This window comes from Adiantum capillus-veneris, chromosome 18 (assembly GCF_014529385.1).
Source record: "Adiantum capillus-veneris isolate H3 chromosome 18, ASM1452938v2, whole genome shotgun sequence".
NCBI classification, from domain to species: Eukaryota; Viridiplantae; Streptophyta; class Polypodiopsida; order Polypodiales; family Pteridaceae; genus Adiantum; species Adiantum capillus-veneris.
In genome coordinates, this window is record NC_140948.1 from 153325514 (window position 1) to 153343901 (window position 18388).

At 45.5% G+C, this 18388-nt stretch overlaps 1 protein-coding gene across 2 annotated transcripts in view; it reads right to left on the minus strand.

Annotated features, from left to right (window-relative positions):
* Positions 1 to 18388, minus strand: part of LOC147436662 (carbon catabolite repressor protein 4 homolog 5-like) — an 87054-nt gene that overhangs the window by 19961 nt on the left and 48705 nt on the right. For both annotated transcript variants that reach the window (XM_086489486.1, XM_086489485.1), the window contains exon 5: positions 8444 to 8496. In XM_086489486.1, the coding sequence (XP_086345612.1) occupies positions 8444 to 8496 (53 nt within the window). The remainder of the gene's footprint in view (positions 1 to 8443; positions 8497 to 18388) is intronic.

Here is an 18388-nt window from a genome sequence, read left to right on the forward strand (position 1 = left end):
AACAAAAGTCACTAAAAAATAATAAGTGAAAATTGGCTAAAATGGGGAAAATATACACTGTAAAAATGCTTCTAATGGGTTCTGATGGAAATCGCATGATCATGTTGTATGCAACCAGAGGATATGCATTTAAATTAAGTGTCTGGACATGCACAGTCTGCGAACAGACTCACAAAAGTGCCATATCATTTCCTATTCTAGACTGACTTGATTGAACTGAACCCTGGTCATGTTGTAGCTTGTCCACGGACACATAGGGTTGAATGTGTCACGTGACATTTCCTCCTTTTCAAAGTGAGGTACTGGTACCGAACTGTATGGCGTCGAGGGAGATCGCCAACAACATCGGGAATCCTGGAAAGGACTCTTCGTCGGCCCACTCTGATGTGTGGGTCGTGCGATACTTGAACTTCATAAAGGTCTGTAATGCTTTCTTCTCTGGGCCGCGCCGAAAGCGACACAAAGTCATCTGTAGCTCCTCAATGCGTCAACTTCGTCTATAGTCATGCGTCTACCTTCTTCAAGAATCTCCTTGGATGAAAATTCCCGAAACCACTTCCAACACAAAAACATGAGCATACCCATTCCATATAAAGTGACTAGAAAAGCTCTTGTCTTCTCTAAAGATTGGGCATGCAATGTAGATGAACATAGAGACGGAGTGCCAAACCGTTCATCAAACACACACAAACAATGGGGTCAAATCTTGACTTTCTGATCTAAATCTATCAACTGTGGCAAATCATACGGGAAATGCAGATGCTTGATGCTCAATCTTTCTTGTACTCTTTCTACGACTGTGTCCCGCCAAGGAAGAGACATGGAATGTGAATTCCTTGGGTGCATACTTTTTAGCTTTTCATGAGAAATCCGCATACATCCGTGCTCATTCATGAGTGAATCGTGCGCTCAACGTACAATATGGCATGCCTAGGAAAAGGGATCACATAAAGACGCTGACTAAAATGCAGGAAATGATCACAAATGAAACACTCGAACAATGCGTGCTGACTAAACATGCGAACACATAGTACTTCTTAAGAGGGTTCTTTGGACCTCGACTCGAGAGACAAGATCGGTTCTTCGTGATCGATCGAATCTTCTTGTGGGGGTTCTGTGGACCTCGACTCGAAAGCCAAGATCGGTTCTTCGTGATTCATTGAATCTGCAATGAGGTTAGCTTCACTACAAAAAGTATCAACTAAACCATCATCCTTGTGAACAATCACATCGTGATCCTGCAATTCATCATGCTAGTGAAAAATCACATCTTGATCATGCAAATCATCATGCTTGTCATTGTTGTCATTCAAATCATCATGCTCATCATTATCATTCAAGTCATCATGCTCATAATCATGCAAATCATGTGTGTCATGCTCTGGAGAAGAAGAGACTCAAAGAGTCTCCTTTTCCTCATTCTGTGCAAACTGCACCTACACAATAGAAAAAAGTTGCCACAACTCTTTCATGTGTTGGTCGCCCTTCTCTTGTCTTGCTTTGTTCTCACAATCAAATGCTGCTTGTCTTTCATTGTTCTCGCGATCAAATTTTGCTTCTCTTTTGTCGTGCTCACGCGCTATGGCTACCATTCTGTCTTGGTACTTACGCTCTATGGTTGCCATTATTTCATCGCTTTCTAACTTCCTGTCCATCATCATATTGTCGAAAGCCTCCATAGGAGTTAGTGCAATCCTTGTCGTAGATGGGGAAGAGAGAGGTCAGAAAAACCTCCTTGGTGGTGAGATTCTTCTTCGCTATTGTCATGCCCATCACCTTCATGCGAAGTATCCATTCCGCTTCAAGTGATGACCATCCACTGAAGTCTTGGGTTCTTAAGTTTACGAGGAACTTTGGTTCTTGTGGGTCTCCCTTCTTGAGGTTCTTGAGGTTCTGGAGTCTTGAGGTTCTTGAGGGTCTTGAGTTCTTGAGGTTCTTCTTTAGCTTGAAATCTGTGTTAGAGAAGGATCTTCTCTTCACCCGAGTTCTACTCTTTTCCGCGGGCGGACCCCTTGGCGGCCTTGCGCTCACACCAAGGTTGCTTTTTCCCACCTCACGTCAATTGGCCGGCCGCTAAGTGCACCGTCCGCTCTCAATGAGTGAAAAGAGGCACAGGGGGGGCTAGACAAGCCCTTTTTTCTTGGGTTTCCTGTCACTCTTCAAAAACACAATTAGGAATCGACACGCCCAAGAGGACTTGGGTTACGTGCGACCGCAACAAGCAAAAAAAATTATGTGGTTCTTTCCTTGAGTGATACAGAACACTGTCAAAGCTCTGATACCAATGTTAGGTGCAACGGAAGTGAATGTTGAACTTTGCTCAAGATGAGTGCTCCGAACTGTGCTCAAGGGTTTCTTTTACTTAAGGAAGGGAGAGCCTTCCGTTCCTTTAGTGAGAGAGTGCAATGGACATAAACAAAGTGGTGAACGTTGTGAATGAAGGTGCTGAGGCTGAGAGATAGAGAGAGAAGAATACGACACCAGAATGTTGTCAAACCCTCCTCCGAAGGCCCCACTCTCTATGGCGAGAGCGGTCTACTTATGATTGCACAAATCTCTACAATGCTTTGGACTTGCCAATGATGTCGACGACAATGAGGACGACGACGAGACGGGCTGAAATCTGAAAACGCTAATGGCAGAAATCTGCAAATCCTTATCTGCTGAATTCTGACTCTATGTCGATGACGACAGCGATGACAACGATGCAACGACGACACGCTGAAAACGCAGATGCTGAAATCTGCGTTTTCCGGGCTGAAACTGTAAACCTTGATGAATCTCACCGTGCGGCGAGGAACTGTTGCGGGAAGGTGAGATCTGCGAGGTTCGGGGGTTCTACTCGGAAACTGACTACTGAAAACTGAAAACGCTGAGGCTGATCTACAAACCAAAAACGCTAGGGCTGAAAATGGGTCCTGCTGCAAACACACTGTGCATCTGCTGGTGCAAACCACTAACGCTAATGCTGATTTGTCCTTTGCTGTCGCCAAGCTGATGCAGATGCAAAAACGCTGGCTGATCTGGGTTCTTGTCCAATAATGCTAGAGAATCTTGGGGTCTTGCTGAGAAGTTGCCTGGGAGCAAGCGCTCATCTGCAATGATGCAAAAACACTAGAGAATCTTGGGGTCTTGCTGAGAAGTTGCATGTGACCAAGCGCTCCTGCTGCCTCTTCTACCAGAAAGCGCTAGCGCTAGGTTTTTATATATACAGACTTAGCAAAATTGCCCTACCTAGTTTCCAACAAAAGTCACTAGAAAATAATAAGTGAAAATTGGCTAAATGGGAAAAATAGGTCTATGCACTGTAAAAATGCTCCTGATGCGTTCTTATGGAAATCTGATGATCATGCTGTGTGCAACCAGAGGATATGCATCTAATCTAAGTGTCTGGACATGCACGGTCTGCGAACAGACTCACAAGTTGACAAGATCACTTCCTATTCTAGACTGACTTGACTAAACTGAATTCTGGTCATTTGTCCACTGACACATAGGGTTGGATGTGTCACGTGACACATGTTGCATGCAGGTGGAGATTGAGGTGTAGAAGCTCTAAGGGACCCAGGGAGCATTAGCATGATAAAAGTTCGGAGATGGAAAGTTACTCTACGTACCTTGCATGGAGGGTGTTCAACAAGGGTGGCATGTAGTTTGGATGGCCATAGGGGGAAACCATGTCAGATGCATGTGCTAAACCTTGTTGAAGAGTAGGGGCAAGGCTCTACTATAGTTGCCACAATCCCTTTAGGTAATAACAATCCTTGTCTTCGTGTCGAGCCTTTTCACAGAAGTGGCAATAAGCGCGAAGGGGGCATTCATGTGGAGGATGCCCTAGAGAGCGACATAAGCTACACCAGACCATAGCCTTAAGACTCCTGCTGAGCTTTGAGCTCTTCTAGCTCGCACTTTATTTGGTCCAAAGCCTCTTGATGTGGAGGCTTCTCTTGTGGAAGAGAGAAGGATCATTCCTCTTGAAGAGCTTGTTGTAACTTCAATGCTTCCAGTTCTCTGCATATAGAATTCAAGGGGTCAGATGGACTATCCAAGAGAATTGAGGCAAGCACTAACTGAGAAGAGTCGTTGAATAGCTTCCTTGCCCCTTCTATCCTAGTAGCAGCACAAACAAACTCCTCCGGAGTAGCTTCAGGTCGGAGACTCTCTTGGAGTTTTTGTTGAGAAGTCTTGAGGAGAGCCTTCTCCACCCACTTCTTGACCATGAATTCTCCTCGTTGCTGAGGAAGCTTGGCGACTAGAGACTTAGTTCTTGCCATGAGTTTTGCAAAAGTCTCATTTGGCTAGAGCACTAGGTTTGCCGACTCGTCCAAACCCTTCTCTTGGAAGTCACTTGGTGTGAAAGCTTCACAGAACTGTTGCCTTAGTGGTGCCCGAGTAGTGAAGTGGTTCTGAGTGTACCATTTATTTGCTAAGCCATCCAAGGTTGACGGAAAGAGCACGATGTAGGCGTCTTCTTGGTTGAGGCCACACCCCTATAGAGGGAGATAAATCTCCTAGCATGGTCGTTTGTATCCTCTGTGGAGAGTCCTCTGAAAGTCGGAAACATTATGTTCACCTTAGCCAGAACGGCTATCAGCTCCTCCATGGCTGCTTGCTCCAGCCTCCAGAGCGTGTTGCTCAAGAGCTTGCTAGAACACAGTGGGTCAGAACGGTGCTGGGGGAGGTGACCTTGGAAGTGAAGAATTGATTGAGGGAGTGGAGATAAGACGCTTGGAGGGTAGGGGTAACGGGCTAGTGAACTTCTACTCGGCACGAAAGGTTGACGCTTTCTATGGTAGTTCTTCAGAGGGCTCAGTAGTGGGCTTTGTAAATCTTTAGACTCCCTTGTATGTGTCATGCAGTAACAACAAGCCCACCCAAGCTCTAGGCGCCAAGATCCTTAAACTTGCTAGATGGTCTAGACTCACTAGTCCAATGCCGACACTCCTGCTAGATAGGGGCGAGTGACTGGACCACTAGCTAGACCAGGACGAGTGACTAGACCAGCTGGTCGAGGCAAAGCTGGATTGCGGACCAGACCTAGACCAACAGATTGGCACACGCGAAAGTTTAAACTAGTTAGCTCCTCGACCTCGTGTCACGTGACACATCCAACCCTATGTGTCCGTGGACAAGCTACAACATGACCAGGGTTCAGTTCAGCCAAGTCAGTCTAGAATGGGAAGTGATCTGGCACTTTTGTGAGTCTGTTCGCAGACCGTGCATGTCCAGACACTTAGATTAGATGCATATCCTTTGGTTGCACACAGCATGACCAACAGATTCCGATCAGATTCCATCGGTAGCATTTTTACAGTGCATAGACCTATTTTCCCTATTTTTGACATTTTTCACTTATTATTTTTAAGTGACTTTTGTTGGAAAGTAGGTAGGGCAATTTTGCTAAGTATGTATATAAGCAAACCTAGCGCTAGCACTTTCTGGCAGAAGAGCCAGCAGGAGCACCTTGCTCAACGGGTAACTTCTCAGCAGAACCCCACAGAGGCCTAGCGTTTTGCAAGAGACTGCAACACCTAGCGTTTTTCATCAAGAGCAACCTGGCGACAGCAAGACCAAGCAAGATATCTAGCGTTTTGCATCAGCACAGCAAGACACCTGGAGTTTTTGCAGATTGACCCCAAATCAGCCTAGTTTTGGAAGCAGCATATCCATCTAGCGTTTTGCAATTCCTCCATAGCAGATCAATAAAGAGGACCAGCGTTTTCAGTTTTCGGCAGTCAGAACCCGCAGTACGACCCCCAAACCTCGTAGATCTCACCTTCTTGCAACAGTTCCACGCCGCACGGTCAGATCCCGCAAAGTTTACAGTTTCAGCCCGGAAAACGCAGATTTCAGCATCTGCGTTTTCAGCGCGTCGTCGTTGCATCGCCGCCATCGACATCGTCACCGACATAAAGTCAGAATTCAACAGACAAAGATTTGCAGATTTCAGCCCGTCTCATCGTCGTCGACATCGTCGGCAAGTCCAAGCATTGTAGAGATTTGTGCAATCATAAGTAGACCGCTCTCGCCATAGAGAGTGGGGCCTTCCGAGGAGGGTTTGACAACTTTCTGGTGTCATACTCTCTTCTCTATCTCTCAGTCTCATGCACCTTCACAAACAAAGTCTATTCACTTTGTTTGTGATCACTTGCACTCTCTCATTAAGAACGGAAGGCTCTCCCTTCCCTAAGTAAAAGGAACCTTGAGCACAGTTCGGAGCACTCATCTTGAGCAAAGTTCAACATTCACTTCCGCTGCACCTTACACCTCGTACGCTCAACAGATGAGACTTCAGTTGAGGTCCCACCGGGCATGCCTTAAATGAGAGCACTTGTAGCAGGGAAAGTGTGTCGTGCTCTCTACAGTTGGTGCTCTTCAGTGCAATATGCATGAAATCTCACTACAACAGAAAGAAAACACACGACAGCAATGAACCAGCAACTCAAAAGACATAGCAGATAGACTCGGATCATCATGGAACTCGACTAGCTCATAGAACCATACAAGACTCTAGCTGGCATCACACTCAGCTCCAAGCCCAAGACTCACAGGTACAATGGGGGTGCCGAGGGTCCAATGTGCAGGGAGGGTGCAGATGTGCGGTGCTAGACTCAAGACGTCAAGACTCAAGACGCTAGACAATAGAAAGTGGATGATAATATCCTCCAACTCCAACTAACCACACATGTACCGTCATAAGAGCCACCAACGGTGAGCAAAGTATCCCAGTCCAGCTAAGTCTATCTCCAAACTGTGGTGCTGGTGAGTGATCTGGCCACGGTGTCGACTAAACCACCACCAGTATCCCTGCCACGTTTCATTGAACCGACAAGACACTGTCAAATGTGAACTCCAGCCCAACTGTAACTAACTACTTGTCCTATGCCAGTGACATTGTAGCCCTGCTACACTCGCCCTGTTACAGCAGGTCATTAGCAGGAGAAGGGTCTCCCAGCTGAGTTCCTGACAAACTTTTGGGAGCGCTTGTGGGAAACAGCAAACAGCCGAGAAGAGTCACCATGTTCCAATGGCTAGTTGCCCATCGAGCTACCGCAGTTGGGAGTTGGTTGGTCTACAGTGGCCACCCAGCGGGCTGCGCCGCTTGTCACCACCCACTTGAGTCACAGAGGCACTGTCTATGGGACTGCCCCATGGCGCAGCAGGTTTGGCTTCAGATTTTACAGCTGATGCTAACCCTGTCGTTAGGCAGGCAGTACACTTGAGGTGCCACTACTTGGTCCACCCTCACGGGCCCAGCACTCCGTTTTGAGCTTTCCTCAGCTAACAGGATGATTGTGATAGAGGAGGGCAGGCGTACACTCAAGCCTGCCACAAGAGTGGAGCAGTGATAAGAGAGCTTTGCTGGGAGCTTATCTGCAGCCTGACTCTCTGCTTCATATGGAGAGCTCGTTGCTTTTGCATCTTCGAGGCCTGCCCCATCCCACCTTTGGAGACTATATGAGATATATGGCTAGAGCTGATCCATACACTTCGAGGTCGGTTCAAGAGGCTGCAAGGCAGCGCTGACCGTACGCGACAGCGACGCGAGGCATTCCTACGACTTTGACGTCCAGGTCCTTTCTACACATGGTCCATGGGGTTCCTAGATGGCACTACCATCCACCTGTGTGTTTGTTTCCTCCTCCCATATCCTGATTTAGCCGGCATTGTACATATCTCACTTCTTCATTGGGAGAGTCTCCCTTCCTGTTCATGTAGCCCCCTCTTGTAGGGGCAGTTTCTATTAACTAATAGAAGGATCTTTTCTTGGAAAAAAAGAGGTGTACTTTTCTTGGCTAGGCTGAGCAGTAAGCCATACTAGGGTTGAGCGCAAATATATCTCCCTCTGATTTTTTTAATTGGGAAAAGGAAGGGAGGTTTTTTTTTTCCTTTTTTTTTTTTTTTTGGGGGGGGGGGGGGGGGGGGGGGGGGGGGGGGGGGGGGCGGTTGGGGTGATGTTGAGTGTTGAACATTAAATGAGCACACTACATTGTTCTGGGGACTTCGACACCCCACTCCACTCTGGGTCTTACATGTCACACATGCTGGTTACTCACCCTTCACTCATATACAGTCTCTTAAGCCAGGCTTCTTAGTAGACGTAGAGACATTTGCCCTCACTAGTAGAACTTGCTTGAAAAAGAACATGTGATGATGCATTATGTGATTATGGTGTGCAAAGACATTCTGGTTGTGGTAATCATCACATCGACAATCCAACGGAAATGAAACAAGAATAAATACAAGATTGACAAGATTTAGAAAAAGAGCACACATATTCTATACTTGCTGAAAAGAATTACCCCAACATACAATTCCTGGCTCTGTAAACACATAATGAGCCTTTTTTCGTAGGATTCAAACCAGGCTTAGCCATGAATGATTCCCGCAAGAACAACAAATAAATGGTATGATGCTCTGTTTGTTGGACTAAATTACGTACCTGGTTTTCTTCCAAAAAATTGCACAGCCATCTGGTGTTTCTCCCGTGCGTCTCTTCATCAATCAACGAAAAATTGTAGCAACTTCAGAACATATAGCCTCTTATTATAAGAAAATCGCAGATATAAACAAAACTAAAGTAAACATACCTTCCGCCGGGTAGAAAACTACTCATTTTAATAGGATGGGTTTCACTAATTTCAAGTGTAATACTCAATTTACTGGTAATACAATTGAATTATAAACTATGGCATCCAATCCAATGTTAGCACAGCACTAGTCAATCTAAGCATTCTTGTGCATAGTTCTAAAAACATATTCATATACATCCGATGGTCTATCAGATTCTAGTAAATTAATTATGTAATTAGTTTTGTAGTATACCAGTTTAAGGCAAGGACTAACCTGATTCTTAAGTCTTTAATTGAAACATATGCACAAAGAAACCAAAAGATGGTAGATAATGGATACTGATGGGCCATGGAGAAAGGGCATTGGGCCCACACAATGGCGAATGAAAGAGAGAAAGCAAAAAAGAAAGGATGACTCTCTTCCCTCCTACGCCGACATGATACCTCCATGTTGTTTGTCACCCTAAGGTGGTTTATTTGATTTTTGATTCTACAAAAGAGGTAGTACCGTAGTTGATGCCTGAGCCAAAGATGCCAAAAGTGCTAAATGTATTGAAGAAGGCAGTGGATGCCTGAGCCTTTGATGCATATTGTGAGCTATAGGCCTCTTGTAAAATGGGGTTCAGATAAGTCCTTGAGGCACCAAGAATTAAAAACAATATTTGTGTAATATGGGAATATATGACAAGATGGCTAGCAAAGGCTAGTTAATGAGCTACAAGCAAGTATGTATGCATGGAGTGCAATTGAGCTTGTAAATGATCAAGGGGAAGAGTTTAGAAATGATCCTGTCACAATTTTGTAGACAAATAAGAGATCAAACAAAGTTATGCTTCTCCATACCATCCACAATGCAGTAAATTGGAAGATGCAATTAATGGAATCTTCAAAAATCTTGTTCCAGGTTGTGAAAGAGCATCCAACGGATTGGGGAGTGTACTTGAAAAGAGCATTGTGGCCATGGAGAGTGACTCAAAAATCAGCAATTGGCTTACTGCCTTTCATTTGGTTTATGGAAAAAATGTGTGATGCCTATTAACATGATTTCAAGTGTTCCAAACTTTCATGTGCATGCTCTTGCTCTATCGGACCATCACACTATTGTAATTACATAAGGATTAAGCCTCATTCTATTGACTCTTGCCTTATGCGATTTCCCATCCAAATCTTTAAGCTAATTGCTTCCATTGTCAAATACATCATGACTAACATATAGGCCCTCCCAATTTGCCTTGAACTTTGTTTGTAAGATACTGCCAGAGCACTATTGTACATCAATCCTTATGCAACTCCTTGTTTTTTATCTTCTCATTAAATACATTTGTTGTCACAAACTGCTGACGTGTCAAGCCACTGAAGAACGGAGCCAACCTGCATATCCCGGTCGAGAAGCCTAAATCCTAAAAGCAGCAAAAGCAATTTCGCCAACTTGCAAAGTTTGGCCGAGTGGCCTATTTTTAAAGAAGAGTTGCCACCAACTTATGGGACCCTGTCCGATGGGGCCTAAGAGACCTAAAGCCCTTAAAATAAAACGGACCACACGCGCACACTCAATCTCTTGCGAAAAAGGTGAGATGAACTCTCATCCCCTCATGTTCCACTTCCCCACCACGAATTGCGATGGCAGGTGCTGTACGAAATTCCATGTTTTGTGCCGACAGCTTTTGGGGAAGATGTTTTTGGACCAAATGCTTTTGAGTTTGAAGCTTTTCATGTAACTGCTTTTCATAGGCCAAGGGCCTTTAAATATGTGCCATGTGGCACGCTCCTGCGTGGAGGTGTAGAGTCTGGAGTATCGGCATTGTACTGAGTTCAAGCAATATAAAGAAATACCGAAAGGGGCGCCAAGGTTTGGGGCTAGTGCTTTCTTGGGGTAAAATTATGCCACTCTCCGTCTCGTGTGTCGTGCATCTCTTTCAGTTCAGTTGTTATTGAAGTGCTAAAAGTCTATTCAGTTTGTTCTTCTCCGTTGGCACGTGGTGCCTGTCTCGTGACATTTGCCCTTATTTTGGCGAAGTCTTCATAGTACTTAATAATACTTCCCCTATCGAGCAAGAGGCCACGCACAATGCCAATCTAGCTTTGAATTTTTCCTCCTTGGACCTCAATAAAACAAGGCTTCAAGATAGACTCTAAATGATGGAAACATTGTTCCCTGCTTGCCGGCGGGCTGATGATAATGTGAGCCACCTCAAAAGTGCTTGGTGAAGTATGTGATGTTTTTGGGGTGACACAAGTACATAACCCATGCTTGTACAAGTGTACATAAGCGATGTGTGAAATGTGTCTCTTTGCACACATGATAGCTGCCCAGGTTAGCTTTTTTTTTTTAAGTAGAAGTGTGGGCTCTACATATTGACTCCTCTTCATCATTGTTTTGACCTAGGAGGCTATGTTGTGAAGAGTTCTCCATTGCACATGTTTGAGTCTAGGGTTTGGTAATTCAAGCCTATGTTGTGCATATGAATGGAAAATGGTTTACCCATGTCATCCATTAATTTTCCTAATTTTTTTCCCTCAACTTTGTGTGGTTTTGTGTAGTGTTTAGTTGAAATTGGTTTTGATAAAATTATGTCCATATTTGAGAGCAATGTGGTGTTAGAGTTCCACATACGTGTCGGGTAATGCTCCAATATCTCCCAAGAGCATATTAGGGAGTGAGGGCTGCATTGTGGCTGTGCTTAGCCGTATCTAAGGTAGACGTACCTTTTCTCGGCAATGCACTCCACAGTGTTGCCCACCCAACGACTTAGAGGAGGTGGTGTATGTGGAGCAACCTCCAAGGTTCCAGGATCCACATTTCAGAGACATGGTTTGTAGGTTGCTAAAGGCTCCCTATGGACTGAAGCAAGCCCCTCGAGCGTGGTACCAAAAGGTAGACTCTTTCTTCCTACGACACTCCTTTCAACATTCTTTTGCAAACCTAGATTTGTAAATTTACAGTCAGGGAGAATTGGTGACTCTTGTTATCCTCTATGTAAACGATCTTGTGATTACAGCTAGCCATCCGCAGTACTATAGAGGCCTTGGCTAAGGAGTTTGAGATGAAAGATCTCAACTTGCTTCACTACTTTCTTGGATTGGAGATATGGTAGACAGAGGGGGACATGTTGTTGGAAGCATTTGGTACAACTGAGTGCAAACCTATCTCAACCCCTATGGATCCTGAAACTGGCCTATAGCCCTACTAAAGGACGGTAGACATTGGCTTTCACCCAATCTATACGTCTAGCTTTCCCAATACTTTAAGACACAAACTAGCTTCACAAACAAACCTGTAACTAGGATTCACCACTTCAAAACAATTCACAACTCGGTAGATAGAGTAGACATCGACACCTTGTTGGCCCAAAGGTAGGCGCCCCTTTCGGTATTTCTTTATTCTTATTCCACTTGAGAAAAACCTATAAGCTATCCCACTTTTATCGAGCTCAAAATTCCCCTACTCTCACCCAATTTTGGTAGCAAAACCGCAGTAAAAGTCCACGGACAGTAAATGGTGATTTCCCACGCACTTTAGAGCACTTTACAAAACCTGGTGAGAAATTACAGCACACTGAATCCTCTATTTTTGGCCTCCAATTTGCACCAAAGCATCTGTTCGGTAATTCCCTAGCTTCCCCAAACCTCCTTGGATCTGTACGCATCAAAACTAGCCAAAACCCTAAACCTGCAAAAAATTACAGAAAGCTGTAATTCTCTGTTTTGCGCTTCGATTCACGTGTTGATCGCATCTGTGGGTAGCCCTCGAGCTTCCGCACCTATAGGGTTACTTGCCCTTTGATTTAGACGAGATTTCTCGCGAGAAATCTCTATATATCGTCCTATATAAGCACCGAAGGCTTTCTCGAGGCTTCCCTAGCGTTACCTTGCAGTTTAGGTGTGAAAACCCCTAAACCTGCAAATAAACACAGCTCCCTACCCTATTGGGGTGCATAAGAGACCTAGGCTTTCGCCTCAACCCGCTCTACTGGTTGAGTAAGTTGCGTTGCCTGCTGTGACATTGGTGGACCTTACACAAACTCCATAAACCTGGGGTTCTACACCAATCAAGTAAACACATTCACAACAGCAACCAACTCTTTCCTGAACGCATCCTCATCTAGTTGCCCAGTCATTAACCCTTGAAGTCGTGGTGCATCACATCAATAAAAGATACAAATAGTGGTGGCCGTGAAATCTCAAACACTGGAGGAATAGCATGTCTCTAGTGTCATTCGTTCCATCACCCATAGTGGAATTCCAAATATATGTGCTTTGTGTCTTCGCCCAAAAGAGACCAAGGCTCACTTCTTGAGGAAAAAGTAATGTTGTCCCGGCAACAAAACATGAAACCAGCATGTAGCCTTACTAAAGAGCGCTAAACATTGGCTCTCACTCGATCTATACGTCTAGCTTTCCCTGTACCTTAAGACACGGAGTAATTACACAAATAAACCTATAACAAGAATTCACCACTTCAAAACAATTCACGGCTTGGTAGCTAGAGCACTCCCTATTAGCCCCAAAGGTTGGCACCCCTTCGGTATTTCTTTATTTTTATTGCTCTTGAGAAAAACTTGTAAACTTCTACAAGCTGTCCCATTTTTTATTGGGCTGAAATTCCCCTACTCTCGCCCAATTTTGGTAGCACAACAACAGTAGAAGTCTCCACGGACAAAATCCCAAATAAACGGTGATTTCCCTTGCACTTCAGAGCACTTAACAAAACCTGGCAAGAAATTACAGCATGCTGAATTCTCTGTTTTTGGCCTCCAATTTGCATCAAAACACATGTTCGGTGATTTCTTAGCTTACCCAAACCTCATGGGACCTCCACGCATCAAAACGGGCTAAAACCCTAAACCTGCAAAAAATTTATAGCAAGCTGTAATTCTCTGTTTTGCGCTCCGATTCATGTGCCTATCACTTCTGTGGGTAGCCCTCGAGCTCCCGCTTGCCCTTTGATTAGACGAGATTTCTTGCGAGAAATCTCTCTATATCGTATTGTATAAGCACCCAAGGCTTTTCCAAGGTTCCCTTGGCGTTACCTTGCAGTTTAGGTGTGAAACCCTAAACCTGCAAATAAACACAGTCGGCACAAATAAACAAAACAGGCTGTAATTCTCTGTTTTGCATCATTTTGAGGGGAGCAAACACATCTATGCGTCATAGTTACATGGGACGGCGAGTCAAGGTCGGAAACGGGGACGGGGGACGGGGACGGGGTGGTAAAAGTCAGGAAACGGGGACGGGGATTGGAACGGCAAAAAGAAAACAGAGTTTTTTTTGGCATTTTTTGACCTACACACATGCCACACACATAGAGCATCACTTTGATCACAAATTTACACTAAATAGACCAAAGAGCACGAGTCATATAGGCGCAAATGTGCTAATAAAACATCGATGGATACAAAATGAAAAGTGCATGCCACAAGGGCTCAAAAAGGACTTAGCACAAGCCTCAAGGATAACAAAAAGTACAAAGGGCTAGGTAGACTCTAGAGGAGTAGACTCTAGACTCGAGAGATACTCGAGAGCAAAACTTCACCTCATGACCAGGTTCATGAAGAAGATGGGCTCGCACTTTGTTTGCACCACCCGTTCTCCTGTACGGACATAGCTTGCACGTCCATGGTCTTGCACCGCCACCTTTACCACGCGCGGTAGAGTCGACTTCATCCCACCACGACCATGTTTGCACGGCGGGCCTCCTTCGAGAAGAGCTAGCTTGAGAAGTGGAGTTAGCTTGAGATGACATGATGGTGGAGAGAGAGTAGAGCTAAGAGGAGAGCTTGTGTGGAGAGAGAGTAGAGGAGAGCTTCAAAGTTGAGAGGGTAGAAGAGGGAGAGAGTGGGTAGAGAGACTCAAGGGTAGAGCATTTAGCGCCCGTAGGTAGACAGTAGACTGCGTAGTCTAGATAGTAGATGGTAGAGAGGAGAGGCTTGTCACTTGAGCCTTCATTGAACTTGAGAAAAGATGAGGCCCAAGGATGCTTTTATAGGCTCCCAAGGGCCAAATGTCACCAGGAGGTGTATTTTTCCTGTTGCCTTCCGTAAATAAGTATTAGATATATTTATTTTATTTTTACTTGTTTGTCCCGGAACCCTTGAAAGGTGCAAGTGGACATTGCATGGCCAGTGTGAAACGACTGCAGCCAAATGGGTTTCTCACATCGGGGATCTAGGTCGGTCAGACAGGGACTGCCCGGGCCAGTTAGCACTGAATTTTGATGAGTATGGAAGCTCGTGTGCGCCAAACTGGAATTTGGGCCACTCGTCAAGTCACTGCAACTTTATAAGTTGAAAGGGGCCAGTAAATTAACCCACATTGTAGATGTTGGTCAAATGGTAGTCTTCAATGATGGTCAGGAGACCGATAGGGACGCCATGGAAGCATCTCCTAAAATTTAGGGAACTGCTATTTTTGACCAGAAAACGTGTTCGCGTCATTAGCTCTGGAATGACAAGAGGAACATTTTATTGCTCTGCTGCCAAGTCAACTGACGCACCAGTTGAGATATTTTTAGCAAGGAAAGCCCAAACTCGGAAACTGGGCGACGTGTCAGCCTGTGAGCGATTCTGCCACTCTGGGAGGCAAAAACAAGTTGCACATCAACAAAGGGGACGCCATTTTCAGCCTCAGGTGGATTGTAGCAGGTACAGAAGCTATGGAATGCTTACCTTGCCCTCTATGCACAGTATGGTGACGGGAGTGATGCCCCGCACGCTACATACTGCTCTCTCTCTCCCCTACGTACAATATGTTATGCCCCACTAGTGGGCTTCTCATTTGACCTATGTACAGTTCTGGGGGTTTATGCACGTTTGCCAAGGCAAGAGCCTTCTGAACAGGAACCGGATTAGCTAATTGCTAATCCCCCACAGGTACGCACAGTTCCATCACGAAAGATTGAGAGTTTGGAGAGTTTTCTCGCGTGAAAACTCGTCCAATTCACAGGGGAACTGTCCCATTGCGTGCGGAGCCCTTGGGACACGCGTAGGCGTGTTCGCTCCCCTAAAAACGATCCGAAACAGGGAATTACAGCCTGCTGTGTTTTTTCTGCAGGTTTAGGGTTTCGCACCTAAACTGCAAGGGAACATTGGGGGAGCCTCATGAGAGCCTTGGGATGCGTGTACAGGCTTTTGGGCTCCCGGCAGTGAAAAACAGAGAATTACAGCCCGCTGAATTTCTGTGACAGCTCACCAGAAAGCTTCCAGATATCGAGGGAATCCGTCCTAGACAAGTGTTTTTGACCTACAGGGGTTTTTGGGCCGCTATGTTGTTGAAATACGGTCAAAAACCTGCGTTTTCAGCCCTCGCCAGGTTTGGACAGCTTTGTGAAAGCTTGTGCTAAGTGGTCGGATCTTCTACCTTAATTTGAATAAAGAAATACCGAAAGGGGCGCCAGTCTTTGGGGCCTACAGGGTGTCGGTCTCGTGTGCGCAGTGACATTCTAGTCGCTGGACGCAACTGTGTCCTCTTCCCTTCTCAGTGCTCTGTGTAAAGTTAACAGGTAATTGAAATAGTACCGCCCTCTACGTTGTATAGGCCGGTTATACCAAAGCCCCCCCAAAAAAGTAGACGTTGGCTGCCTCTGTCCATTAAAAACGGTCACTTTTTCAATTTTTAAAAAATTGCCCATTCTCGGCCGTCCCGATCCGTCCCCAGTATGGCTCGGTCCGTCCCCGTCCGTCCCCGATACAGTAGGTTGCGTTCCCGCCGGTAGGATGAAAAGCTGGCCATTCCCAGCCGTTCCCCTCCGTCCCCTGCTCGGTTATAGCCATTTTGCGTCCCTAAGCCCCGTCCCCTCCGTCCGCTGTAACTATGCTATGCGTGTCTCAAAAGCTCCTGCATGCAACGGGACAGTTCTCCTTTGGTTTGGACAAGTTTTCACGTGAGAAAACTCTCTGTTTTCGCAATTCTTCGCGATGGAACTATGCGTACCTGTGGGGGATTAGCAATTAGCTAATCCGGTTCCTATACAAAAGGTTCTTGCCTTGGCAAACACGCATAAAACCCCCAGAATTATACTCATCTGAGAAGCCCAACTAGTGGGGCATTACTATATGTGCAAAGGGGAAAAGAGATGCACGAGAGCAAATCATCGCGCTACATGAGACAAGGGAGAAGGCAAGCCTTTCATTAGAGCTATGATCACCTCCACCCACTACTCACAGACACATTGTGTTCACTTATGAATAAAAATCAGCCTCCTCTCTCAGTTGTGGGTGCCCCCTCTTGGAATGGGCTCTTCTGGAAGTTGAGTTGGCCTGTAGGTTGCTCTCCTACTGCCACGTGTCTAGTTTGCTCCTTTTGGTTTAATGTCTAGTATCCACCAACTTATGAAGTTTTATCGAAGGGCCTAAATGACTTTAATTGAGCCTAGCCACTTCTTTACTAGTTGGATTCCGGTGCAGATCGGCCCAACCATCTTGTGGTTGCCTAGGCTTGACTCCTGCGGGTGAAACTCTCGGCTACCGACCATTTCACCACTAGCCGTCCAATGTCTGGCATTGTGATTCCAAAAAGCGGGTCCCAAAAATTATATAAAGATCAAGGGAAAGAAACCAACAAATATAGATAGTCTCTCAAAGTCTCATGACAGATCCTAATCAGGAGTTGTCACAGTATGACCCCTCAAACGTAGCAGATGCTACAAAGTATAGAAAACTGATCGGTTCTCTTTGAATTCTCAACGCTCCATTGGGAGGAACCCGTTTTTTCATGCCCGGACCAAGCATATAGAGATACAGTATCATTTTGTTCGTGAGAAGACCAAGGATGGCTCTATTCGACTAGAGTATGTTTCGACGTCAAATAAGTTAATAACCCTGTTGATATCTACACCAAACCTCTTCCACAGGCAACATTATTCTCTCATGCCGGACTTGTTTCCCATCCATGAGCTGAGAGGGGGGGAGGGGGAGGGGGGCGTGTTAAGAGTTGAGATTCTTGTTTGGTGGTGGCTCTAATATCTCCCAGGAGGATTAGGGAGTGAGTTGTTATGCGGCAGTTGTGCCCGGCCATCTCTAAGGTAGACGTACCTTTTCTCAACAATGCACTCCACGATGACCCACCCGGTAGGCTAGCATGAGGCAGGACCCGTATCCCTAGGGTTTCCTGGGGGTTAGTCTCAACTGTTCTGGAGTTCTGCTACATGTCGAAACTGCAGTAGAAAAGAGTGCATCAGGTGATGATCTCGTCTGCAAACTCGAGTAAACCTACTGTCAGGAACGGGCAACCAATGGATCTCTGATCTATTGTCAAAGATCTCCTCGTAGACGAACTCCTATCGAGTAACGCCCACCGAACGGGCACGGGTAGCAATCTACAAGTGTACATGTGCACGTAGGAACTCAAAGCGAAGGAGAAGTGGAGCGCTACACATACAGAGAGAGATCGCTACCAAAAACATTGATCGCTACCAAAAACATTGAGAGAGAGAGAGTGTGTGTGTTGCTAAATTGGCTTTATCTGACAGAAAAATAATTCTAAATGAATTGTTGGATTTATAAGTGAGAGGGTTTTCTCGCTTGGGATACCAAGAAAAATAATTATAAATGAATTATTGGAATTTTAAGTAAGAGGGTTTTTGTCACTGGGGACATCCGAGTACAGAGTATTCCTAGTGCGTTGTTCGGAGTAATGACGGCACTGTGAACGGGAATATTTGTAGGGCCACCAGGTACTTCTGATGTGTCACATCGGATGGGTGACAAGGAGCATTGAGAAGAAGTATATGACCATCCAGGAACGGACATCTCTGATGCGTCATAGGATGGGTGACATAGAGCATAGCGAAGGAGATTGTACCGTAAGTTCGGTAGGAA